The following is a 27,108-nucleotide window of genomic DNA, read 5'->3' as shown; positions in this document are numbered from 1 at the left end:
TCTATTCTTTGGCACAGTCATGCCAGAATACTGATTCTCCCTCATCATGAAGTACCTGCACTTCGCAAACAAAGAATTTTATGTGACTACCTATCCTGCACCAAAACAGAAAAAAATTTGGGAAGTTTCTCAAATGATTCTAAAAAAATTCCAGGAGACCTATGTGCCAGACAGAGACATCAGTATTGACGAAAGTCTAACTGGCTTACAAGGGGATGCTCAGCTGGGTGCAGTACACTGTTGTCAAAGAGGGCAGGATTTGGCGTGAAAGCGTATATGCTGTGCGAATCCTCATCTGGCTACATCTGGAATATGGTACTGTACACTGGAAAACGGACACGGTTCAACCCCAGATACAGCCATTATGGATTGGCAACATTTTCAGTGCTATCTCTCATAGAGCCATTGCTAGGTCAGGGTTATTGTGTCACAACTGACAGTTTCTACACATCTCCTGGCGGCACCTACAAGTATGTGCATGATTTGCTGCTCAAAGACCGATGACAGAGTAAGGAAGGTCAGAAAGGAAACCAGGTTCTACTGTCCTGACTGTGATGTTGGACTTTGTGCAGCACCCTGCTTTAAAATCTTCCACACCCGGGATGTCTACTAGAAATGTAAATATTTTTTCTAAAATTTGCATTTAATTTATATTATTATTTATCAATAATATTGCACCCTTGTTTGGACAAATTTCAGTGAACATTTTTTGATACATTTGTATTGATAAACTACATTGTTGTCGTCATTTCATTGTTTTTATAATAATTATTTATATTTTATTATATTATAATTTATGATTATAATATAATAAATAAATATAATTATCAAACCAAGTTAATCCTAAAACAGGATATCTTACAGGCCCACAATATAAACAACAAATTTCTATGCAAAAATGTTTTTATCACTTTTTGCATCAAAAAACTGACAAAATTAGAATGCTAGGGGGGTTAAAAATAGTTACAGATACAACTGTCTGAGGGTCACTTTCCCAACCCTTCTTTGATTCCTCATAGCTGTAATGAGTTTTATTTAGAGAGCCTGAAGACAAACCATGTCTGCCTAAAAACTCTGACACTATTAAAGATTATCTAAATTAGTGAATTCCAACATACAAAATTCCTTAACAAATTGTAAACATATGTAAAAGACATAACATATACACTAACCTCAGCACACAAGTTTCCTGTAGAGACTGATGTTATCTTGACTGTTGAGCTACTAGCATATGCAGCTTTTCCACCTGGACTCTGAGGTTGATCTAAATGAAATAATATGCAAAACAGGTGACAAGGTGATTTTCAGAATAAACTTCTTAAGTAGGTGAATCCCAAAAAATTTCAAGTTTTTTCTTCACTACATTGCATTAAACAATCATTGCTTTTTACCAATAAAAACAAGAAGCAGTTTCATGTTCTTGAGTTTCTCATCAATGTATCTTATGTTATAATTATGCATACTTTTTCAATGTTTATGAAAATGGGTCAGTCATATCTGCTCATGACATAGCAAGATTTGCTTTCCACTTTGCAGTTCCCCAATGCAGGATTTACTTCCTGCTTTACAGTTCTCCACAGCGATTCCTTTAGACAATGCATGTCTAGTCAGTGGTTAATATGCTATTTTAACAGCTCAACAGCCAAATTCATTGTAGTGGCCAATGTATTTCCTGCACCTTACAAAGTGGTTGTGCAGTTCCTTTGAAGTTGGGTATTTATAGGTATATTGTGTTGGTCCAGGTAAGCCATTTGGCCTTTCTTCTGTTTACAAATATGAGAACTACAAAGCAGCTTTTTTCATTTTGTTCATTTTTTATGAAGCCTAAAAAATGGAATTGGAACCGTTTAACTGGGAGACAAATTATAACTTGTTTACACCTTGTTGGATGTTAGCCAATACAGATTTTGATAATCTTAATAAATTGCAAAAAAAAAGTCTAATAGGATAACCTGGTTAGTAAGTAGTGCCTATTAAATCTTACTTGCTACATTGGGACTGGAACGATGGTCAGCACGATTCTTCATTAGCCGATCATCCCCAGGTAATTTCTTTGGTTCTGAGTATTCTGGCCAAGGCATTTGGGGGCTTTCTGGAGACCCATTCTGAGCAGTGTTATTATAAAGCTCAAACCCTTCACTCTTTGGTCGAGGTTTCCCTGAGCCACGACGATCTAAAGTGAGATTTTAAAAAAAATCAAATAATTTAAGTGCTTGAAGAAATAAATTGTCTCTAGTAGTTTATTGCCCCAAAGCCATCGTTTATACATTGAACATATACTGAACCAACACATTTAACTATAAACTTACGAAATTGTAGATAGACAGTTTTGCATCTTGAACAATGCCAAAAACAAGTGGTTTTTTTTATCCTTTTATGGAAGTTTTCAATAGAGTATACTAAACTAAACTTAACCCCCCTCCCCCCCAACAATTGGAGATTGTTTCTAGCTTTTATTGTGAAATTCAAGTTATTAGACATGCAAGCTTTTAGCACCCCTTATATTCATTGTTCTGGCTTTGTACAATTCCTGAGGTTTTATGTAGTAAAGATCTAAACATTCTGTAAGGGCAAGTACACACGTACAATCCTTTCCAACGACAAACAACTGCACAATGCATGACCGTGTGCTGTACATACAGCACCGTTCTGCTGTATAGAGAAGGGAGAACAACGGAGCGCCTTCACTTTAATTACAATCGTTCCTCGTCCGGCTTTCGTGGATCTGCCGGGAAGGTGAATCAGAGGATGGATGTTGAGCACTGTGCACACGCCAGATTATCATCAGTTATCAGCTCTCAAGCCAATTATCGGACGAGAATCATCTGAAGTGTGTATGTAGCCGAACCATAAAATAAGGCCTTAGGTAACATTTGGCTAGTAGCAGTGGGAGAACTTACATTATGTCACCTGCTGATTTTGTAACATTTTTCAAAAAACATGCAGATTATTCATGTTGAACTTCACTGAATTCTGGAGGATTTGTACTTTGTAATAAATTCTGTTATTGCCACGTTATAAATGGTGGTCAACAGTCATGTACCTACTCCCCTACCCCTAGCCAAAATCCTACCTCTCGGATATCACACTTTTTCATCTGAACTATCTTCCCCAACAGTGGCACCCAGAGACAACATGCCACCTGATTGTTCACCACCTCTCCATCTTTACCGACTCTGCGGGTATGAGCTCCGATCTCTCTACAAGCTGATAAGCACTAACCCATCATTTATTAATCAAGACTATGAAACTGTATGTGGACAATGGCTGTATGTGGGTAATCAAGACCATAAACGGTATGTGGAAGGGGGCAACTCCTGAAGAGAGAAGGGTTTGATGCTAAATTGGACAGAAGTCAAGGTCCTTTGTGTAGTCTGGGTTAGGAGTCTCTGGAACCAGAGACAATGTTTTACTATGAAGAATACCACATTGGGCCTTGTTTAATACAAATATCTACATAAATATAACCATATCCATGCACATATATATTATGTATATAATATATATTAATACTATATTCCATACATGAAGGTTCATACACAAATATTGGGAAATCACAATATATATACACAGACAATCAATGTACTGTAACAGCCTGCATTAGGAAGAAAGTGCTCCATGTCTCATTTATTGCAGGTGTTCTTTAACCTTATTTGTTTTTCTAAACTCAGCATCCAAATCAGTAGAAAAATACAGCATTTTCATATGAATAGAAAAACCATTCAACATATAACATACAAATGATACATACACATCTGTAAAATAATGACTGGATACTGAAAAACCATACACACACACACACACACACACACACACACTCCAAGAAAAGAAAATCAATCCCACATGAATGAAACATACATGGAACTGCAAAACTAAAACAGAAGGTACAGGGGGAGGGAATGGCATGAGATACTGTGCAAACAATAACCTCTGTGACCACAAACAAACTTTAAATTCCATTAGATATCATCCACACTTACCTCTGTACATATAGATCAGATCCTCCATTGCCATGATCTTAATTCTCCTATACCATTGGCCTATTGTGGGAGGGGAAGTCTGTTTCCACAACACTGGAATACAGGTTTTCGCTGCATTGAGCAAATGTTTCAATAGAGAGTTATGATCTTTTTCCGTTGACATATGGGACAGGTGCAAAAGCACCAGTTCCGGTCTGTTTCTGATGTTTACATTCATTATTTCTAGTATGACATCAGCTACCTGGGACCAGAAAGGTTGCAATACAGGGCAGTACCAAAATACATGTAAAAGAGTACCCATTTCCATCCTACACTTCCAGCAGTAGTTATCTACATAGTAGTAAATCTTTGCCAGAAAGCTGGTACTCTGTACCAACGGGTGAGTAGTTTATAATTAAGTTCCTGGTATGCGTTGCTAAGCGCTGCCTTATGTCCCTGATACAAAAGTTGTTCCCATTGCTCAGGAGAAAACGTGATATTTAAATCCCTTTCCCATTTAGTTAGAAATGGTATAGCTGAGGGGGGCAACTCCTCCAAAAGAAGCTGGTACGCAAAAGATGAAGTCCCCCTCATTGGACCCGTAGCAGTACAGATCGACTCAATAGTTGAATTTGTGCAAGCAAATTGAACGGGTGGTGGAATAGATCTTAGAAAATGGGTCAACTGTAACCGACGCCAAACATTCAATTCTGGGAGCGAATCCTCTGATCACGTTAACGTTATTTTAAACAAGGTCAAAGCGCTTATAATATTCGGTATTATTAGCATAAATATACAGTTAGGTCCATAAATATTTGGACAGAGACAACTTTGTTCTAATTTTGGTTTTGTACATTACAATTAATTTTTAAATGAAACAACTCAGATGCAGTTGAACTGTGGACTTTCAGCTTTAATTCAGTGGGTTGAACAAAAAAATTGCATAAAAAAGTGAGGAATTAAACCTTTTTTTTTACAAAATCACTTCATTTCAGGGGCTCAGAAGTAATTGGACAATTGACTCAAAGGCTATTTCATGGGCTGGTGTGGGCATTATCAATTAAGCAGATAAGGCCTGGAGTTGGTTTGAGTTGGGTTGCTTGTATGTGGAAGATTTTGCTGTGAACAGACAACATGCCGTCAAAGGAGCTCTCCATGCAGGCCATCCTTAAGCTGCAAAAACAGAAAAAACCTATCCGAGAAATTGCTACAATATTAAGAGTCGCAAAAATCTACAGTTTGGTATATCATGAGAAAGAAACAAAGCACTGGTGAACTCAGCAACGTCAAAAGATCTGGACGTCCATGGAAGCAATATCTCCAAAATCCGCCCCTACCTGTCCCGAGACCACCAAACTCCTTGTACATGCTCTTATCTCCCGTCTGGACTACTGTAACATCCTTCTCGCTGGTATTCCACTAACCCGACTCTCTCCTCTACAATCTATCATGAATGCTGCAGCCAGACTCATCCATCCTTCCCTCCGCTCCTCTTCCGCTGCATCTCTTTGTAGTTCTCTCCATTGGCTTCCATTTCACCTTAGAATCAAATTTAAGCTCCTGTGCTTTGCCTTCAAATCCCTACACAGGTATTGTCCCACTTACATTTCCGACTTGGTAAAAAAATACTCCCCTTGCGGCTCTCTCCGCTCCTCCAATGACCTACTAATGACTTCCTCACTCATAACCTCATCACACGCACGGATACAAGACTTCTCTAGAGCTGCCCCGACTCTCTGGAATCTCCTCACCCTATTCGGCTTGCTCCTACTTTCTGCTCATTTAAAAGAGCGCTCAAAACCCATTTTTTCAAACTTGCCTACCCGTCTTCTTCTGTCTTTTGAAACCACCACTACTTCCCACCACTACATATCTCCCATCCTATTTTGTGTGAAATTCCCCCACCTACTAGATTGTAAGCTCTTCGGGGCAGGGTTCTCTCCTCCTGTATCACTGTCTGTATTAGTCTGTCATTTGCAATCCCTATTTAATGTACAGCGCTGCGTAATATGTTGGCGCTATATAAATCCTGTTTAATAATAAAAAATAATAATGATTGCAGAAATCATTTCCATGGTGAAGAGAAACCCCCCTCACAACAGCCAACCAAGTGAACAACACTCTCCAGGAACTAGGTGTATCGATATCTAAGTCTTCCATGAAGAGAAAACTGCATGAAAATAAATACAGAGGGTGCACTGCAAGGTGCAAGCCACTCATAAGCCTCAAGAAAAGAAAGGCTAGATTGGACTTTGTTCAAAAACATCTAAAAAAGCCAGCACAGTTTTGGAAAAACATTCTTGATGAAACCAAGATCAACCTTTACCAGAGTGATGGCAAGAAAAAAGTATGGAGAAGGCGTGGAACAGCTCATTATCCAAAGCATACCACATCATCTGTAAAACATGGCGGAGGCAGTGTGATGGCTTGGGCGTGCATGGCTGCCAGTGGCCCTGGGACACTAGTGTTTATCGATGTGACACAGGACAGATACAGCTGAATGAATTTTGAGGTGTTCAGAGACATACTGTCTGCTCAAAGCCAGCTAAATGCAGAAATTGATTGGGAGGCATTTCATAATACAGATGGAAAATGCAGCCAAAGCAATCCAGGAGTTTATTAAAGCAAAGAAGTAGAATATTCCTAAATGGCCAAGTCAGTCACCTGATCTGAACCCAAATGAGCATGCATTTCACTTGTTGAAAACTAATCTTCGGACAGAAGGGCCCACAAACAAACAGCAACTGAAAACTGCTGCAGTAAAGACCTGGCAGATCATTAAAAAGGAGGAAACCCAGCATCTGGTGATGTCCATGAGTTCAAGACTACAGGCTGTCATTGCCAGCAAAGGGTTTTCAACTAAGAATTAGAAATGAACACTTTTTTTTAGCTTTTTAATTTGTCCAATTACTTTTGAGCCCCTAAAATGAAGTGATTGTGTTAAAAAAAAAGGCTGTAGTTCCTCACATTTTTATGCAATCTTTTTTGTTCAACCCACTGAATTAAAGTTGAAAATCTGCAGTTCAACTACATCTGAGTTGTTTCATTTAAAATAATTGCGGTAATTTACAGAACCAAAATAAAAAAAAAAAGTCGTCTGTCGAAATATCTATGGACCTAACTGTATATTGGAAACTTTCAATGAAAGGTGAATTTTCTTATGAAATCTAAAAACTTGATATAAAAACACTGTGAATGTAGACTGTTTTATACCTCTTTGCATTAAAGGAGATGGCTGATTTAGTAGTGTAGCCAAGCCATGGTATATTGCTCCTTGTTTTGCTACCTCAAGCGTCACAACTGAACCTGTTCTTGTCATCAGTTCAGCAGCCCTGTAGAAAAAAAATGTATAAAAATAAAAAGCACTGATTGCAATCTGTGTCTCATTTTTGTCCCTATATTTTAGTGTTATTCCAATTCCAAAGCAGAAACAGCAAAGAGACTGCAATAAGATCATTACAAAACTTTAACCTTCTTACTTCTGCATCAAAAAGCTGCAAAATGTTGTTCCTCTTCACTGTTTGCAAAGATCAGAAGCAGGTAAGATTTATTACATATTTGAAGGAAATACCAGCTTGACTTCAACTTGAACAGTTGTTCATAACAAAATTATATATCTAATTTTTATCTGTCCATATTTATTTCAGTACGAATTATTACATGGTGTTTACTGCCATCCATATATAGAAAACTAGATATAGTTAAAAATAATGTGATTGGTTTTGTTAGAATGCCTGAGAATGTTTTAGGAAACATCTATGATAACTCATTCATCCCTGACCTCCTGAATCATTTCTTTTCCTCCTCCTGATTGAATGACTGTCATTTAATCCACTTCCTGTAAGCCCAGACCATCAAGGACACTATGGTCAATACTATATGGGAAGTGATCATTCTACTCAACATTGATAAAGACTACCTACTACCAACAGTGTACCTTTCTTGGGACAGCCCCACCAAACTTCTTCCATCTACACTGAGGAGCTGGTCACCTGCTGCAAGACGGCCATCCTAAATTTTATAAAATACATGAAGACCAAAGTTTTAGAAAACATTAGTGAACAATGCAAAATGTGTTTGAATTTATTTTTAACTTTCTAAAGTGTATGTAAACCCTAAAATAGTTTTCAACACTGGCAACACACATTCCTGGATACAGTTTGCTTAAGCAAGTTGGAACAGATACACATTTTTTATAAAACGTAATTAGGGCAGATGTTTGTCCCAAAATATTTATCTTTATCTTTCTGTGCATGCACAGTAAATGCTTAAACATTTCAAAAACAGTACAGCCTTAAACAATGTAGGTAGAACTTGATGGAGTTGATGAAGAGGATGAATAGGATAAAGAGGGTGAAGATGATTTCTTCTGCATAAGCTCTGTACAGTACACACTATCACAGCAGGAAGGCACCACTCGTCAGCACGTCTGGTGTACTGTGCTGACGAAAGACAACTTCCTGCTATGTACGCACATTATTAGTAGCTTCCTATTGAGAATGAATGGGGGTGGAGAGGGGCAGTTAACCACCTGCCCACCAGTCACCCTCACTGCAAGGCTGTGTGGTGGGTGGGTAATAAACCCTCCCCCCCTCTCTGCTTCATCCTGCCTCTGTCCAGTCAGGAGCAGTAGCTGTGGGGCGGGGGTGTGCTGGGCTGGCAGTATCCTGCCCCCCTCGGACGAGTCAGTAGTGGTAGCTGCGGGGCGAGGGTGTGTGGGTAGGCAACGAACTGTGCCTCCTCCACTTCATCAAGCCTCTGTCCTGCACACAAGCGAGCAGGGAAGCCCCGTTCGTATCTAGGAGGCGTCCGTATGTCAGATGTCCTTAACTTAGGGACTACCTGTAATTATAAATATCTTTTTTTTCATCATGCTGCTCAGCTTCTCAAGCTTTATTTCTGCCAATTGTCTACATTCACTTCCTCCAGCATTGGCTGCGTAATATTGCTCTGGTTTTCTGATGTTAACAGGGGCGAACCATGCTATAAAATGTGTTACAGCATTGCCACTTACAGACCCAATTATAGGTGTATGTTACAGCATTACACACAGGAGAACTGCAGGGGGAAAGAATGAGAGCTTTTTTTCCCCCCTTTACCAGGAGATGGGTCGAGGATGTTCAAACCAGGTTTACAATAGATTAAACAATTGCAGATCTAAAAAACCTTGGAAGACTAAATGGGATAACGGTATTTGAGTTTTGATCTGCTTATATAGTGACAAATAATGCCAAATATACTAAACAGACAGATTTGGTTTCAATACCCTTTTTTTTTTGTCAGTAGTAGAATAACAAAAAAAACAACCCAACACATAACTTGACCCTTTCGCTTGGTTAGATTAACCTCCCTAGCGGTAATCCCGAGTGTGATTTGTGGTGGCTTTTACATGCAAAAAGCGGTAACCCCGAGTCACACTTGGGGTTACTTTGAGAGCCCCCCTTACCTTTGCCCCGCTCTCCAGCGGCGATTGGATGGTCCCCCCGTGAAGCCGGTCCGTCGAGGGCGTGGCCGGGCGGAAAATTTAAAAGCAGATTACTGAGTAATCTTCTTTTAAATACCACCCGGGTCCCGGCCACGCCGCTGCTCGCATCAGCAGCGAGATGTGAAGCACAATGCAGAAGTCCTGCATTGTGCTTTGCATCTCTCTGGAGATGCAGAGCAGCTCCAGCCTCCGTGTGAGACAGACGGGAAATCCCCACTCGCATCACCCCTGAGGATGAGTCATCTGGTGATGTATTGGGGGGTGTGTCTGGGAGGGAAATTTAAAAGCAGATTACAATGTAATCTGTTTATAAATGGTTTTTACAGTGGAAAAAACACCACACAACATGAAAAAAAAGTACATTTTTAATTTTATATTTTATTTTAAGATTACATTGTTGTCTATTTCATTATTTTAAAAAAATATTATTTATAATTATGTATTATAATATAATTTATAAATATAATATATTAAATAAATATAATTATCATACCCAGGAGTTAATCCTATGAACTACAGGCCCACAATATAAACAAAAATTTCTATGCAAAAAAAATAGGATCACTTTTTTGCATAAAAAAACTGACAGAATTAGAACGCTAGGGGGGTTAAAAACCATAAGTAATATCGCCAAAATATTGTTCACATTAGTTAATAATTTTTTACTTCAAGCTTTGTACATATAGGTATATACATACCACTTCTGCTGCTCCTCCTTTGACAACTGATTTTATGTAGATGCCAAGTTTATCTTGTCCAGCGCCCTATACAAAAACAAATACAGGTAAAGCTAGTTTCCTTTTTGTCCTATGTACACAGGACATGTTCTTCAGGACATTTAAACCTTCTTGGACTTTGTATGAGAGGCTACATTGTTCTCCCCAGCCCACTTTTGGTGGGCGGGCCACCTGGCTGCCCTGCCCCCCCCCCCACCTGGCTCTTATCAGCAATCAAGCAGGCAGAGAGAGAAGAGCACTAAGTCTTCTTTAAAAAAAAAAAAAACATTGAAATGTATCCACCTGGGTGGGCATGTGTAATGACATCATCGGTGCAGTCTGATAGCTGTGTGTAACTGCAGGTCACATTCTGCAGCGTTACAACTCCCTGTGTATAAACCTCCAAATCTCCTGTATGTCATAATAGTATGTCATACTATTGTATGTCATAATGTCATAATGTCTTGAAATTTCAGGGTGCACAGGAAACACTTATAGCAGCAGCCTAACTTTTAAAAACTTCAAGATAGGTGATGGGCGTCCACTCCCAGCACCAAAAGAAGGGCGCTTCCTGGCAGGAGAGAGTGGCAGCTTTGCAGCGTGTCCTCCTAGATGGCGCCCAGCAGTGCAGCCGACAGTGTGGCCTTCGGATCACAGCTCTCCAGCCATACCTACGCCTACTGCGCGTGTTCAGGATGACAGCCAAGCTGCACCTGATCTATTGAGCAAAAAAGATTTCATGCTGCATGCAGCATTGGAATCACAGTTCAAGACATTAGTAGCCTACTTTTCCCAAGATATTAGGGAACTGTACCACCGTACCATACAGTTAGATAGGAGGCTGCATGATACCACCACTGTTTTAGAGGGGCAGGAAGAGGATATAGATGCCTTGAAGTCAGAAATCCAGGCCTTACATTACAAAAAAGGGGATATGGATATCAGGGCACGCCGGGTGAACATTAGGATTCGGGGGCTCCCAGAATCCATAATTGACCTAACATCTATGGTCACTGTGTTACTACAAGAGCTTGCACCTGAGATTCCAATTGAAAGGTTGGAATATGATCGTATCCATAGGGGCCTTACTTAGTGCCAGCCTAACAGTCCACCTTGGGAAATTCTAGTTGAATGTAACTACTATCAAACCAAAGAACACCTGATGCGGGTGGCACACGAAAAGGCTCCTTCTAGATTCCGAGGTCATGACTACCAAATATTTGCAGATCTGGCCCCCTCCTCTATCCTGAATCGGCGGGCGGTGAAACCATGGCTGCAAATGATTCAACAACATCATATCAAATACAGATAGGGGTTCCCCTTTAAGCTATTCTTTCTCTACAAGGAGATCACATAAATTCTCCCTACACCTGCTACACCTACACACAGAAAGCTGAAATGTGCTTCCAAGACCTGGGCCTTACTATGCCTGACCGGCCTTGGACTTCGGCAGCAGCTGAGGGTTCACCAACCCAACAGAAGTCAATGCTACCGCAACGTGATCGTTCCTGTTCCTGACGACAAGGTGTTTACAGTGTTTAGAGTGTTTTTCTGCACCAGTCTGGTTTACAAGTGCCCTTAGTCTTCTGTTTTGTTAGCACTTTCTAGTAATTCTGCCCCTTGTGGACAAATGTGTTGCCGACAGGTTTCATCCTAACATTTTTATAACTCATATTTCACCTAACTATTGTTTGCAATATCTTTTTGATGTTGTGCGGGTAATCAATCGATAATGTACGCAAGCTTTATGTGCACATTATCTCTCTCTCTTATCTCTCTTGGGTGGCGGCTGCTGTGCACTCAACAGATGCCTCTAGAACTTCCCTTGTAAGGAGTTTTTTTTTTTTTTGCTCCATCTATAATGGAGGTGCTGAGGTTTTACTTGCTCTTTAAGATGTTACTGCACTTGATTTTTTTTTTGTTGTCTGTCTTTTTATGTCTACCTCCTTACGTCTTTAAGTAAACCATTCCCAATGTTCTTCCCTGGTATCCTCCCCTCCCAGCCACCACCTACTTTGGTCACCATTACCATATCAAGAGAGATCCCTACTATTATGTGGGGACTCAAATTTAATGATTAAACATTCCCTAGACAGGAAACCTGCTTTGCAATCACCACAGCCCACAGTAAGTGTGCCTGCCCCGGCCCCTTTCTAAAATTGCTTCAATGGCATAATATTGTTGATAGCTGACACGAGGTGCATCCTTTGCAATAGGATTACACACATTTTTTCCATCCACATATAGCGTGCGGACTAGGATTGACCATGTTTTTATTTCATCCCTACTCTTGATTGAAGTGCTTGATTGTAAAATTACTCCAATCTCCTGGTTGGACCATCATGTGATAGTGCTCTCCCTCTCGTCATTTTATGATAAACCCAGGACTAGCAGATGGTCCCTGAATGATTGCCTCTTGGGTGACCAGGAGGTACCTGCCCTCTTACAACAAATACGCAAATATTTTATTAATAATGTCATAATAATGCTGAAGTGGCGGCATGCACTCTATGGAATGCACATAAGGCGGTCATCCGGGTTAAGCCTATTCAAATAGCATCTTGCGGGAAAAAACTTAGAATGTCGAAAATTGCTGGCCTAGAATCACAGTATAAATCCCTGGTAGATCAGGTCAAACGCTCCCCATCCAGGGAACTTGAACAGCAAATGGGGAAAACTCGCCTAGAATTGGAACTTTGTCTCAATAATCAGGCTGAGAAGCAAATTTGTTGGGTTAATAATACATTTTACTTGAAGGGGGACAGAGCCGATACCCTTCTAGCTAACAGACTGCGTCATCAAAGAATAATCACTAATCAGTGCATAGAGACAAAACAAGAAAAAAAAAGGGTACATGAATTTGGTATATTAAATCATATAACCAAACATACTAAATGGATCAATGCAATATAAACAATCAAATTATTTACATAATCATATTAAGGTGCTTAAAAACAGAGGTGGACAGTGCAGAGCAGAGAAACTATCCACATTGAAATACCCCTAGGTAAAGAAGTTTGTAATAAATAGATACAGTAAGTAATAAGGTATGGGTAAGGAGTTATCGAATATGTTGCAAAAATATCAGAAAGGTAATAGGTGACCAGATGTTCAAACAATATATGTACTTACTTGAGATGTTTATGATCAATAAATGAGGATTTTTAATAAACTCATGCTTCGTATATTATTTATTTTAAATCCTGTATTGTGAGGGAGTGGTACTGGAATATGAAAAGCTAATTAGTGGATAGCTAAGGATTGCTAACCTAAATAGAATATGGTTAATTAAATGGTCATATACTTACTGAGAAAGATTACCATGAAAACTCCAGATAAGGTTTAAGTTAAAAGCTGATTAGTATTTGTAGATCCTGATATCTAAAGGCAATAATATTTAATTTGATAATAGTGTGATTCAATATAATATAATATAATAGGAGTGCGATGTTGGAAACAGGACTACCTAGACTCTATACATAATAAATACAAGTTAACCTTATTTATGCCTCACAAGCCTATTTGTGCCTCTATCTGTCCCATTGTGAATATTTTTACATTTCTTAGGCTTGGCAGAAACCTAACTGTATTCTCTTACACAACATATCTCTAACAAGCCCATGCTGTTATAACCCTCTCTGTCATTCTTTGTTAGCACCTCACCTAACTAATTGGTTTATTCATCTCCTCCAGGGGGATGGCTATCGGTCAGACACACTCACCGCTAGCATTTGCATACTGCGTAAACCCAACACCATACCACTTGGGCCAGTCATAGACCCATTTCCTTGCTGAATCTAGATATTAAAGTCCTAGCGGCAATTATGGTGGGCCTTTTGAACTTTGGGATTCTCTCTTGATTGGTAAAGATCAGGTGAGGTTTATGCCACAGCGACAAGCAGGGACAATGTTAGACGCATCCATCATCTCATACAGCAGTCTGGCAGATGTGGGATATCTGCAATGTTGCACTCTCTTGATATTAAAATTGAAACAAAAAGGAGGAAAAATGCTGATCAATCTCTGCTAATCAAAAAAAGGCCACATACCCTTACAGTAATGTAGTTCAAAATGTGGTAAAGAGAAGAAAAAAGACAGGGTATTTGTTTGTTGTGGCAAAATGTTAAGTCATAAAATTTGCTAATGTTCCCCGAGTCAGGGCACTTAAATACAGTGAAACTAAGTACAAATAAGGAATAATATTTTACAGACAATACATCAATTATACAGTAGAAACAAACCACCTTATCGTAACCCAAAACAAGGGGGGTGGTTTATCATTACTATATCATTTCCAGCAGCGGCCATTAACATCTTGAGTCCTGACCGTGTTGCATATCTATTAATAAAATCAACTGACACTACCATTTAAGGTCACTTATGTTTGAATTTTACCTTAAATATATAGACAAGGCACCACTTTGGTGGATTCATGTGAATACAGTCTCTTAAACCTTTTTCCTTCTGACTTCCAGTTGTACAATACGCAGGCTTCCGGTTGGACTACTTCCCGATCCAACGAGGCACCATACAGGGATGTCGCGTTGCCGTTGTTATTCGCGTTAGCTATGGAACCCCTGGCCATCTCGATACGTGACTGTCCTGATATATGGGACATCGAGCTGGCTGGGTACCACCACAAGATATCCCTGTTTGCAGATGACAAAATATTGTTTATTTCTAATCAACTGATCTCTCTGCCGAATTTGTCTAAACTTTTGGGCACCTTCTCACAGGTATCTGGTCTCATGGTGAATCATGATAAATCGAAGGTTCTGAATACATCCCTGCCTGAACGCCTTAAAACCCTGGTGCAATCCACCGTCCCTTATTATTAGGAATTACGACCTTTAACATGGGTATCCTGCTCAGGGCCTCCTATTGCAGCCAATTATGCTGACTTTTTGCGCTCGGTTTCCTTCATGAAATACCATGAAATTTCCTTGTTTGGCAGAATAGCCGCTCCTAAAATGACGGCCGTACCTATACTATTGTACTTATTCAGAGTTCTTCCTGTGTCAGTCCCTATTTCTCTCCTCAAATCGGTACAAGCCTTTTCTAAATTTCTGTGGAGCAGTAGCAGGCCCAAGGTGTCTAAACGCATTTTGTATCTTCCCAAGACACACAGAGGGGGGTTGGCTGCCCCTAATATTTTTTTATTATGCTTAGCATGCTGCTTTTATTATGCTTACCATACTGCTTTACAGGCTTCTTCATGAGTCTCAATAGAGGCCTCCTTTATCTCTCCTGTGGCTATAAATACATTGCTCTGGACTCCACTGTTCCTGCGCAAGTATATTGAAGATCCCATTACTAAGCACTCTTAGGAGTGTGGGACTCTGTTAAATACTTTGGTAGTGTGCTGTTCCTACACACGCCCTTGGCCACAATGACACATTATCCGGCTTTTGCGCCAGGGTTTGAAGACCCTAAGTGTTTTGATTGGTGACTTCAAAAGCTTCTTAACGCTCAATGAAGTCCACTCTTTCGATTTTATTCATGCTAACTTTTCTCCTTTGAATGCCAATTTCCCTAGAATAGTGAGGTGTACAAAACTGAATGTGTGAGTGCAGTGGGGGACCCCCTCCCACTAAAACTTCATTACTATAGCAAACGAACTGCCCTGTTACACTTTACTGCCCACTTCTAACATTCGAAGGCCAATTTATCTGGAATAAGGAGGTGTAGAAGACTGAAAATGTGTGGGGAAAATCTGTGGATAACACCCCCTAAAAATTGATCATTATGTTATCATAAAAAACCTCTGCCCATCAAAGGTACACAAAAGATGCAAGTGGGGGGGGGGGGGGGGCACTTGTGGCTTACACCCCCTAAACTCTAATCACCATGGCATCATTACACCATAAAAAGCCTTGTTACACATGACGGTACCCTACCAGTACCTGAACCCCAATTAAGTTTTGATGGGAAGTTTTTTTATGTTCCAATGATAACAGTGAAAAAATTTTAGGGACTATGCTAACAAAATGTTAGGGAGGTTTATACATAGGTGTCCCCCACTTGCACTTACAGGTTCTTGCATTTGCACATTCCAGATAAATTGGGGTTTTAAGAACAGAAACGATAATATAGTATTACAATTATAGTTTGGTGAAAGGTAGGTAAAAAATTTAGGGGCCCCACCCCAATGCTCCTTGCTATGTAAGTGGCCCCTGGGGGTACTTAATTAGCATTTTTAATTTTGTGCACTTTCTTATGAAACAGCAACCCAAATGGTAAATTTCCACGTTTTTAAATTGTGATCCTAATATCTTGAAATTCTTTAAAGACATTTTGGTTATTAGTAGCTATGAGGGTCCACTGTGTACCCTAAAAATTTAAGTCATTACAACCAACAATTTAGGAGATCTGAAAGACTGAACACGGTGAGTTGTTAGGCTGCAGAATACGACAAGCACACTTCACACACAAAGCTATCACACTGTGGGTGGATACATTTCACAGGCAGTTTTCATTGTACACTGTAAAATGGGTGACTTTCCTTTTTTTTATAATAGAAATGTGAAAAATTTGTTTTTTTTTATGGGGGGGGGGGGGTAAGGAACGCAGCCTACTGCAGGTGCCATGGAGGTAAAGACTGCAGGGTAAATCTGTAGCCTACTGGGTTGTGTCACATATCCCAGGTGGCTGCGGGCTGCTCCTTTTGCGCATGCTGGACTTCAGGAATATGTAAAAAATGTGCTCAATTTTACGCATGCCCCATTAGATCAGCACTTAATGGAACAGCGAGCATCAGATAGAAGAGGGAAACTGAGCAAGTGTGGGACTCACAAGGCTCAGTTTTTGGATATATCAAGCGAAATCCTTCTCATAAAAGTTTTGTGATCCCTAAATTTACCGCTAAAAGGCCACATCTAAAGTTAGGCTGAATTCACACTGGCAGTAAGGTTGAATTTGCAGTGTTTACGCCTCACTTTTCTCTCGCAAGGAACCACTGCTGCTTGAAAAACTGCTAAGCTTGAAAAAGCCCAGCAGTTACCACCTGTTAACCGATCCCAGGTGCCTAGCCGTTGCAAAGTAGTCACTCAGGAGGGCTAAATGTTTTACTTGTAATGTTAACTAAGCCTAACTTGCTACGCCACATTAATCACATTATACATACAAGAGATTACACTATTAAAACATGGAACACAAGGCAGTTGGATTAAAATACACAGCACTGAACAGTTTGGGCAGAATACAAAAAAACTGAGAAATTGTACATTTTAACAAGCCAAGCATTAAAAAGTTGGAACAAAGCATAGGGGGTAGGTAGAACACTGACACAATAATAGAGGTTACTGGATACCTGTCGCATAAATACCTGGAAGCACTAAATTTGCTGTGTCTTGCCCCGTCCACTATTTTTTACCACTCGTCTGAAAAAAATTTTCTGGGGAAAAAACTGTTGCCTATTCAACATATGTCCAACCCCAAAGTGAACTTTGGTTGATTTTGACAGACAAGTAAAGGACATGTTTAGATTATTAATATTATACAGTATTTATATCGCGCCATCATATTAGGCAGCGCTGTACAAAGTCCATAGTCGTGTCACTAACTGTCCCTTAAAGGAGCTCACAATCTAATGTCTCTACCATAGTCATATGTGAATATTGTAGTCTAAGGTCAATTGTTAGGGAGAAGCCAATTAACCTAACTGCATGTCTTTGGGATGTGGGAGGAAACCGGAGTACCCGGAGGAAACCCACGCAGACACAGGGAGAACCTGCAAACTCCATGCAGATAATGTCCTGGCTGGGGAATCGAACCTGGGACCTAGCGCTGCAAAGTGCTAACCCCTGGGCCACCATGCTGCCCGCTGATCTCAATTCACTCAGGCTTTTGTATGCAATTTTACAGCCTGCAAATGATTGCAAAAGCCTTGCAAAAATAGTTTAAATGAAAACAAATGGGTCTGTTTTTTGCACAGGCTTTCACCGGCTTTAGCATTTACAAGCATTTGTTCAGAAGTTCCAAGTAGCTTCTAGGGTTGTTGGCCTTCCAAACATCACAACAGACTTGCAAACACCTAAAAAAGTTGGTACAGGTTTTTGCAAATGCATGCTTTTTCTTTTGCCTTAAAAAACAATCCTTGAAGCATAGATGTACCAGCCCCCCCCCCCCCCTTTTTTATTTTACTTCCATTTCATTACAATGACAAGTTCACTAGTGAATTAACCAGCCCTTACCCAAGCTGTAAAAATGACTTCAGCCCTAGTACCATAAAGCTGTTAGAAATTAACTTGATTACTGAACCTCTGCTCCTTCAATTTAAAGGTTGAATGCTCATTTTCTTTTCTTGGGAATACACAGCTCGGGGAGCTATGAACACCCAAAAATTGGAGGAACATTTTAAACTTCCCAAAAGACAGTAGGAGTTAGGATGCTGTTGGGAGTATCTAGGCCCCAAAAGTTACTGAGGAGACTCATTCCACCTAAAAGGGTAAACATGGAGGACGGATTCTTTAAAACCTTTAGTTTAATCTGGATTTGACTATTCTTATTAATGGTTTTGTGCGTTTTTTCAGTTTACACTTACAATTCCTGACACTAACCCAGTGCACATACTAGTCCAAATGTCTCCTGTCAGAGTGGACTGCACTTTCTGGATATTTATTCCACAGGACAAAATTATATTTTTTTAATCAAACTAGCTGACATGAGAAATGAGGTTTTAATCACAAAAAAAAAAAAATCTGGACACTTCGACAGCAAGACTGGCATAGAGGAAGAACACCCACAAAAAAAAAATATTAAGCTTCTCCAGTTCTCAGCTGTACTTTAAATTTAGTGACCCTTACTACAAAAATCTGAGATAATTACAGTTATTCAAATAAGATACAATAAATATTGGATAAAGTTCATTTTTAGAACTAAAATAAAACTTTCTGCTAATGGCCTACACTTTATAGTAATTTAGGTGTATTTGATAAGCTAATGAAAAATAGCCTAATAGCCTATCTTGTTAAATATATCATTATATACTGAAAACTACTTTACATCCCTAATAATCATTTTTGAACGGCAAAGAAAAAGTTAGAATTAGTAATTATCCTTCGTATTGCCAATGAGAAATTGTGAAGTAAAAAGTATTTATTGATGGTGAAAAAAACAGTTACACAGACACCATTGTTAGAGAAAAGGCAGTGATCACTGGGTAGTATTTCTTTGAAGTAAAATACAGAATAAACACAAGTGGGAAGTTACTGATTTACAGTGATATTGGAATGAAAAACAGTTTTGCATGAAATTTTAACACAAATAGTCCAGTCATGCATATCTGACTCTAAACAAAATATTGCTTACAAAATTACGCAAGTAAATTTTTTTTACCGGAAACTAACATCAAGGTACGCGGAAGTGCACCAAGTGGGACACCCAGACAGCCCCATAAAACTTGGTTAAAGAACAAAAAACAGTATGCAGAAGGTAATGGCCAGAAAAAAGTGAGGCTACACATAAAATATGGTAAATTATATATGTCAATTATGGTTGAATGATTTTCAAATGAATTTGGATGAGTCAGTTAAATCATGCACAGGGATGGTATCAAGGGGTAGATCATAAGGTTTTTTATTTTTCTATGGTGATCACTATTTTTAATATGGGCAAGATCTATGGATGTCAATTAGTTGGGAAAAGTAGTTAAGTTTATGGATGTGGATGAGTTTTTCAATATATGCACCTAGTATGTTGGATATAGCATTTAAACAAAAGGAAGATTTAAATTAGGGGACATAAAAATGTTAAACTAATGGAGTTAAAGCTTGCGTATACTCAGAATTTTCAATTTACATAAAAGGGTAGAAACCCTTTTATGTAAGGTAAAAATTCTGTTTTTTTTTTTTTTTAAAAAGGGTGCAGCACCCCCCTGGAATGGGAGCTTAAAGCCTCCCGGGATACCTATATGTCAGGCATCCCGGGAGGCTCTGCCCTGTGGGATTGAAGGTGTGTTTTGTTTTTTATTTTTGAGTATAGTTCTTCTAAATGGATGGGAGTGAATATACTGTATTTAGTAATTGAGATATAATCATGGAATATTCGCAGTAACGTATATTTATTTTTGCACATGAAAGTGTTTGGAAGAAGGCAGTCATTAATGCATTATGATTAATTCTAATAGTTGTTTTATTTTGTAAATATTGGTGTTACGTTTAAACACTCACTTTATATAATGCATGCTATAGGTGTAAGATGATTTTTAGGTGAAGATCAAAAGATCACCCTTGGAAATAAATATTGACCGTGTGTTTCCAAACACAATAATGGTGGCTACAATATAATCTCACATACCTCCACTGGGAAAAAGCACTCACTACATTAAACTTGTGTTGATTTCAAATTGATCTTGAAGCTATGGACAACGCATGGGGAGAGGATCCTTGATTGAAGTGTAAAAAAGTTTTAGTAAAGGCTAAAAAGTCACATTAGGGAATATTTTAGTAATAAAATAATTAAAAACTCCATTCCCTATTGTTTTTCTCCTCTATTTGTTAGTAAAAGTAAACCCAGTAAACTGTTCCATGATCATGTATTTGCTGTGAATCAATGAAGGGTTGCTTATCATGTTTATCATTATATATTTTTGTAATAAAATAATTTTGAATGAATTGTAAATATTTATTTTTAAATGCAGGAAACATAAGAACATAGACTAATTGGGTATTGGGTACACCTGCAACTACTTAATAATTCATAGATCTAATCAGCCAATCATGTCAGCAAATCAATGTATTTAGGCATGTAGACATTCTCAAGACTGAGCATCAGAATGCGGAAGAAAAGTGTGAAGCTATCAACAACAGGCATATAAGGTAACAAGTTGCATGGGCTCAACAAAATTGGACAACAAAATATTGGAAAAATGTTGCGTGGTTTAAAGATTCTTGACTCCCACTGTGACACGTCATGTCATGGGTCAGAATTTGGCATAAACAACATGATGGCATGGATCTATCCTGACATGTATCAATAGTTCAGGATGGTGGTAGTAGTGTAATAGCATGAGGGTAAGTTTCTTGGCACACTTTGAGACCCCTAGAACTAACTGCGCATGATTGAAATGCCACAGCCTACCTTAGTATTGTTGCTGACCATGTCCATTCTTTTATAACCACAATCCTACCCATTTCTAATAGCTACTTCCAGAAGCAGAACACACAAAGCTCAAATCATCTCAAACTTATTTCTTGAACATGACAATCAGTACCTAAAACGTACCTAAACTCAGAAATTTCACTTTAAATAAAAGGGTAGACAACTTTTTATGTAAAAAAAAAAAAACAACAGAATTTTTACTTAAGTGCAACACCTAACACCTTTTTTTTTTTTTAAAGGTGTTAAGCGTTGCACTTAAAAAAAACAACAGGCTCTTGGGTGCCCATTCTACACATGCCTGAGCATCTTGGGCATGCGCAGAAAAAGCCTTTTCTTGAGAAAAAAAAAATTTGCCAGTCTCGCGGCTGGGTCGGGTGATATAGGAAGAAGAACCAGGAAAAGGAAGCAAAGATGGCGCCGCTCCGGCTCGCCAGCTCAGGGACGGATGGCAGGATGATGCAGGACCCAATGAAAGACACCTCCAGATGGATCAGACTGCCCTGTGGGATTAAAGGTAAGTGTATTTTTTTCAGTTTAGTTTCTCTTGAAATGACCCCCACCCCCACCAAACCTCAATCTAACTTGAGACGTGGTGGAACAGGAGATTCAACACATGGAACAAAATAACAGAACCCTTGTGTCTGTCTCATTTAAAAAAAAGGTGGTAAACATCCTCTTGATATTCCTTCTTTTTGAAAGAATTGTTATCAGAGTGCCATCATTATACATAATGAATCTTGTTCATTTTCATAGGAATGTAAAAACCTAATATTAAATTGGTTAGACTTGCCTGCTAAAGTGGGATCTTGTGAACAGGCTTCAAACTTCCGGAAAAAATTAGGACATTTAAAAGCCTGCAGCAACTCCCACAAAAGAACAAACTATTAATGTTCAAAGTGGATATAGTAGAGTTTTTTGATGTGATCTATTTTATTGTATACAAGACATGTGCATGCAATAACAAAGTTGCGGGTCTAGAGATGACACATTCAATTAACTCCTAGTTTAGTAGTCAATCAAACTAATCCACAGGTAAAGTGAATCATATGTGAATATATATCATATGTGAATCATATGTGAAAATAAATAAATAGACTACTTTTTTACCATTTGTAGGAAAGGAGAACATCTAAAACTACCTAAATTTTAAACTAAAAGTAATCCAAATACTAATAAATGTTCTTGTAGGTTTGGGAAATGAGTAATCATTAGATCTGCAATACAATAGGATAAGCGCTACAAGCACATAATGTCTGTTTGAAAAACAAAATAGTTGAACATAGCTCAACATAGTAGGAAGTCAATAAAGTTAAAATTCTTAGCAATCTATACAATAAAAAGGAGAAAATCCTAGCTTGATAAAGCTATGGATTTTCCATTATGATCCCAGCTGCGGTTTCCTTTTGCTCACCACGCCATGGTGTGTTCTTTAAAACTCACACTGGAACTGTCTCAGGAACCATGTATGCAAACCCCTCGTGCTCTGCCAAGTGTAATGTGTTTGCATTGCAGAAAAAAAAACTGTAGCCTTGTGGTTAGACTCAAATGATAAACAAAGAGGCCATTACTGTTTTAAACAATAGTCATTTTGTGCAAACTAGTCAGATAAAATGTACTACACATACACAAGGAAGGAAATGGCACACATAGTATGGCATTGGTTATAAAGAAAAAAAAAACAATTCTCAACCTGAGAGTTTGAGAGTTTTTTGCTGTTAAAATCCATCAAGACAATCAAAACTTTATTCATTTATGGATTACAGAATATATTTAATCTAAGGCCATTTGCAATAATTAAAAAAAACAAAAAAAAAACACTAAATATTACACCTACAGTAAACGTACACAAAAAAGAGGAGGATGGGTTAGGAAACTTACATTTGCTCCCCACTTAGACTTGTCAACAACAAATCAAAAAAATTTGTATAAATGGCCTGATTTTGCTGTTTCGTAACAGAAGTGGTGAATATCGAAACACCACATTTTTAAAGGGCAATCAGATTTTATATATAGGAAATCAGTGCTAAACCAAAAGTACCCTGCATTGGGGATCAGAAAATCAATAAATTTATTTATAACTGCCCCATTTGGAAATGGTGTGAATGGCCAACTCACTTCCATGAGATTTCCTTTTACATATGTCATCTAGGGACTATATCCTACGTCCTATTTAGTGTAAGTGTGGTAAGGTTTCGGAAGAAACTGTGAAGCATCTTTTAAAGCAAAAATACTCCGTTTATTTTAGTTATGTCAGCAATGCACTAGTCTTTGCTCACCTCTAGTGGGAAACCTTCACTGTATGGGTATTAGAGATCAAAAAGCTGGAAGGAATTCAAACCTCCACTCAGAGTGAAAAGCATGTAAAAGACAATAAATGTATCCACAGTGTCTGCAGCCATAAAAGTCAGTGGGGCTGGTTTTTAAGCTCATTTTCTGTTTTCACAAATATGTTAATATTTGACTATTAATTGTATGGCCACATGCACACTTTAACAACTAAAATGCAACTATGCAAATACAAAGCTATATTCGCATGTTTTCACCTGCAAAAAACATGTAAAAAAAAAATATGTGCTAAAAATGTGAAATCAATTTCATGGATTGTTCCAGTACAGAAGTAAGCATCCAAAAATATCAATGAGCAAAATCATGGGCACATTGAAAAATGTATGCGTCTATGGGCGTTACCAATAAAACCGGAAAAATGACACGTTGTAAAATAACACCAAGTAAAAGTAAATCTAAACCCAACTTTAAATCCAGTTCAATATTGAAGTTTAAAGTGCTTTTCCCTTTACTTAAATCAATGTTAGAACACATGCCAGTTCTTTTCCATGTACCACAGAGCATATCATGTAGAGATATGGAGAAAGAGGTCAATGTAGTCTAAATAAGAAAGAGCAAGCAGCCTAGGGCCTACGAACCACTAAACTTATGGGCTCCGGACCGAGCATGTGTGTGAAGCAGTGTGTCACTTAAAGGGGAAGAAACTTCCCCCATAGTGATTTAATAAAGCCAAAACCCACCCACTCTACCACCACAGGTCTGAGCCTGCGATGGGCGACTGGGCGGGTTGTGCCCACCACCCTGAGCATGTGATCTGTACGGGAGACATGGTCCCCAGCTCTGGCCGGTGCTTCCCCCCAGCGGCATCAGGAGAAGGAACCCTGCTGGGGGGACGCACTCGACAAAGCCGTGGACCACCAAATTTTTCTTGCAGATCAATCAATCATTGTCTTTAAAATATCACTTGGGAAACATCTAGCAACATCTCCTTGTTATTATTAGTTTTACTTAACACAAACATGGTCCTTCACGTAACAGAAGGTAGCAAAATTAGCTTCACTGCAGAACACACACTTGGTGGGGATCCAATAGGGAGACTATTATCCTGAAAGTTCCTGGAGCCAGGATAATATATTAGAAGTGAGCAACATGAATTCAATTCTTTTTAGAAGTGCAGTGTAGCTTATTAGTTTTTACAACGTGCAGTACAAAAAACAATTAGGCAAAGACTTCATTATCTATATGTTTAAATTCAACATTGTGAAAAAAAGAATTGTATTTAAGGTTTAAATTTGCAGATTGTATTTTTAGAAAGAATAATGCACTATCATACATTCAAAAACAAAGCCTGCAAGCTAAAAAGCCTCTATAAACCGAAGTAAAGCCTAAGTATTTTCAGCTCCTGATGCAATGGGCAATACACAAAAGAACTAAGTGATGTGCACACACCAAAAGCAAGTAAAAAAAATAATATTCCTCACTTACTGTAGACTTAGTTCTTCCAACAACTGAAATCCACATTCTTTCAGCAATTTAATCTTGACACGAAAAAAAAATTCTGTTCTTTCACAGCCTAAATTAACCTGCACTGTATTTCAACTGCTGGGTACACAGGACACATATCGAGATACTGCAGCTACATGCTCTGACACAGTCTTAGACATGTATCAGCACTGGCTCACAATAGTCTATTACATAACATCTGCAAAGCAGATTTGCCTTTAAGTTAACTACTAGCTTTCAAAGACTTTCTTTTGAAAAAAAAAAAAAAAAAAAAAACATTCAAACTTTTTTTCTTTTAAAAGAAAAACACCCAGAATTATTCAGTATGCTGAATTTTAGCTGAAGTAAAGAATATAAGTTACCAGTATGCTAAACAGACTGAAAAATGGATAGATTTTGCTCAAGCTATTTTCAGCTCATCTGGATTCCATAAAACGAAACCGCACTGTGGATCTGTGTGAGGCAGCTATGAACACTACACTGCTTTTTTCAGCCTTAGAAGAAATACCGTAAGCAAATAGGGAATAAAAAGTCAGGAAAAAAACAAAAACAAGTCTAGACTACTAAATATAAAAATTTGCACTAAAAGGAGAAGTGGACATTAATGGAAGAGGTTACACCAAAGAGGGAAAAAACTTTTGGTCTGCTTCTATAGGTAAAGTTTGTTAAGCGGAGACAAAGACATCTACTGTATGGATTCTTGTCTATCTATATTAAAATCTAAATTCTGGCAGAAGTACTGAAATAAATGTGAAATAAAGTGATCCAACAGCAAACAATGTTTTTAAGCATGTATTTGAGGGGTGTGTATGGAGGCATGTATTGGAGGTATTAAGGATTGGAGAGGGGGGTTTAAGCAAAGACCTTAATTCTATCTTTCCAATAGTATATATGATTCATTCCTACCTTAACAATTTCTTTTGTAGTTACTTCCCAAAATCGGAAGATTCCACTTTTTGAAAAGGGAGTCAACCTCTCTTAGGAGTTGAGAGGGGGGAACCTTGTCTACTACCATTTTTTATAATAACTGAAGAGGCGTGCGGGAACTTCACTGTGTGAATGCATTAAGGAAAGGCCCTTGAATTTGTACCCATTTTAGAACTTGTATCATGAAAGGCCAGCTCAGGCAGCCATAAGCCTTCTCGGCATCCAGGCTGAGTATTACTGCAGTGGTTTCTATTTTGTTAAGGGTGTCTATGATGTCAACGGTACATCTGGTATTGTCACCTGCCTGGCCAGCTGAAAAAAATACTACCTGATCCTTGGCAACGATATTAGGTAAATATGTTCCAAAGCAAGTTGCTAAAATTTTAGTGAAGATTTTTAGATCCATGTTGAGAAGGGCTATGGGACAATAGCTGGCAGGGTTTTGTGGGTCCTTGTCTGGTTTGAGGAAGACTGAGAAATAGTAATGAAGGTTGAGTTTGGAATTGGGAATCCAAACAAGGTAGTTATATCAGTGTGGGGGGCAAACGTTTTATAGTAAAGAGAAAAACATCAAGGCCAGGGGCTTTGTGGTGGGGGAGGTTAGAGATGGTTGCTAAAAATTCTTCCCCTGTAATTTCTGTGTTAAGAGCCTCCAGGACTGCACCCTCCAAAACCAGAAGGGCGCAATGTTGGAGGTATGAGTTTATACATGTGGGCAAACTAGAGGCATCCACCAGTTGGGCGGTATGTACTGCGGAATAAAAATCAGAGTAATATTCACCAATTCTTTTAGCCATTATCTCTGGATCGTATTTAATTTCTCAAGAGCAATCTCTGAGTGATAATAGGGTTGATTTGGAAGACTGCTCCCTGATTTGTTGAGCCAGTAAGGAGTCAGATTTGTTCCCTTTATCATATTATTTCTATCTCAGATAGAACAACGCTCGTTCAGTTTTACCCATATCTAATTGTTTAAGTTGTTAATTAAGTTTCTTGTTATTGCCTAACTACTAAGTGTCTTCCACCTTGTTGTCTGACTATATAAACTGTGATGTGATAATAAAGATTTGAGAGGAAGTGATATACCGTATTTTTCGGACCATAAGACGCACTTTTTTTCCCCCTAAAGTGG

The 27,108-nt window shown here is 38.6% G+C and overlaps 1 protein-coding gene across 23 annotated transcripts in view; it reads right to left on the bottom strand.

Annotated features, from left to right (window-relative positions):
- Positions 1 to 27,108, bottom strand: part of AFDN (afadin, adherens junction formation factor) — a 182,754-nt gene that overhangs the window by 33,747 nt on the left and 121,899 nt on the right. For all 23 annotated transcript variants that reach the window (XM_072409093.1, XM_072409096.1, XM_072409114.1 and 20 more), the window contains 5 exons: positions 10,143 to 10,208; positions 7,897 to 7,970; positions 7,173 to 7,291; positions 1,985 to 2,173; positions 1,173 to 1,264 (listed from right to left, as the gene is read on the bottom strand). In XM_072409093.1, coding sequence (XP_072265194.1) covers positions 1,173 to 1,264; positions 1,985 to 2,173; positions 7,173 to 7,291; positions 7,897 to 7,970; positions 10,143 to 10,208 — 540 coding nt within the window. The remainder of the gene's footprint in view (positions 1 to 1,172; positions 1,265 to 1,984; positions 2,174 to 7,172; positions 7,292 to 7,896; positions 7,971 to 10,142; positions 10,209 to 27,108) is intronic.

Source organism: Pyxicephalus adspersus, chromosome 4 (assembly GCF_032062135.1).
Source record: "Pyxicephalus adspersus chromosome 4, UCB_Pads_2.0, whole genome shotgun sequence".
NCBI classification, from domain to species: domain Eukaryota; kingdom Metazoa; phylum Chordata; class Amphibia; order Anura; family Pyxicephalidae; genus Pyxicephalus; species Pyxicephalus adspersus.
Note: the sequence above shows the minus strand (reverse complement) of the source record. Positions and strands in the feature narration are given on the sequence as shown.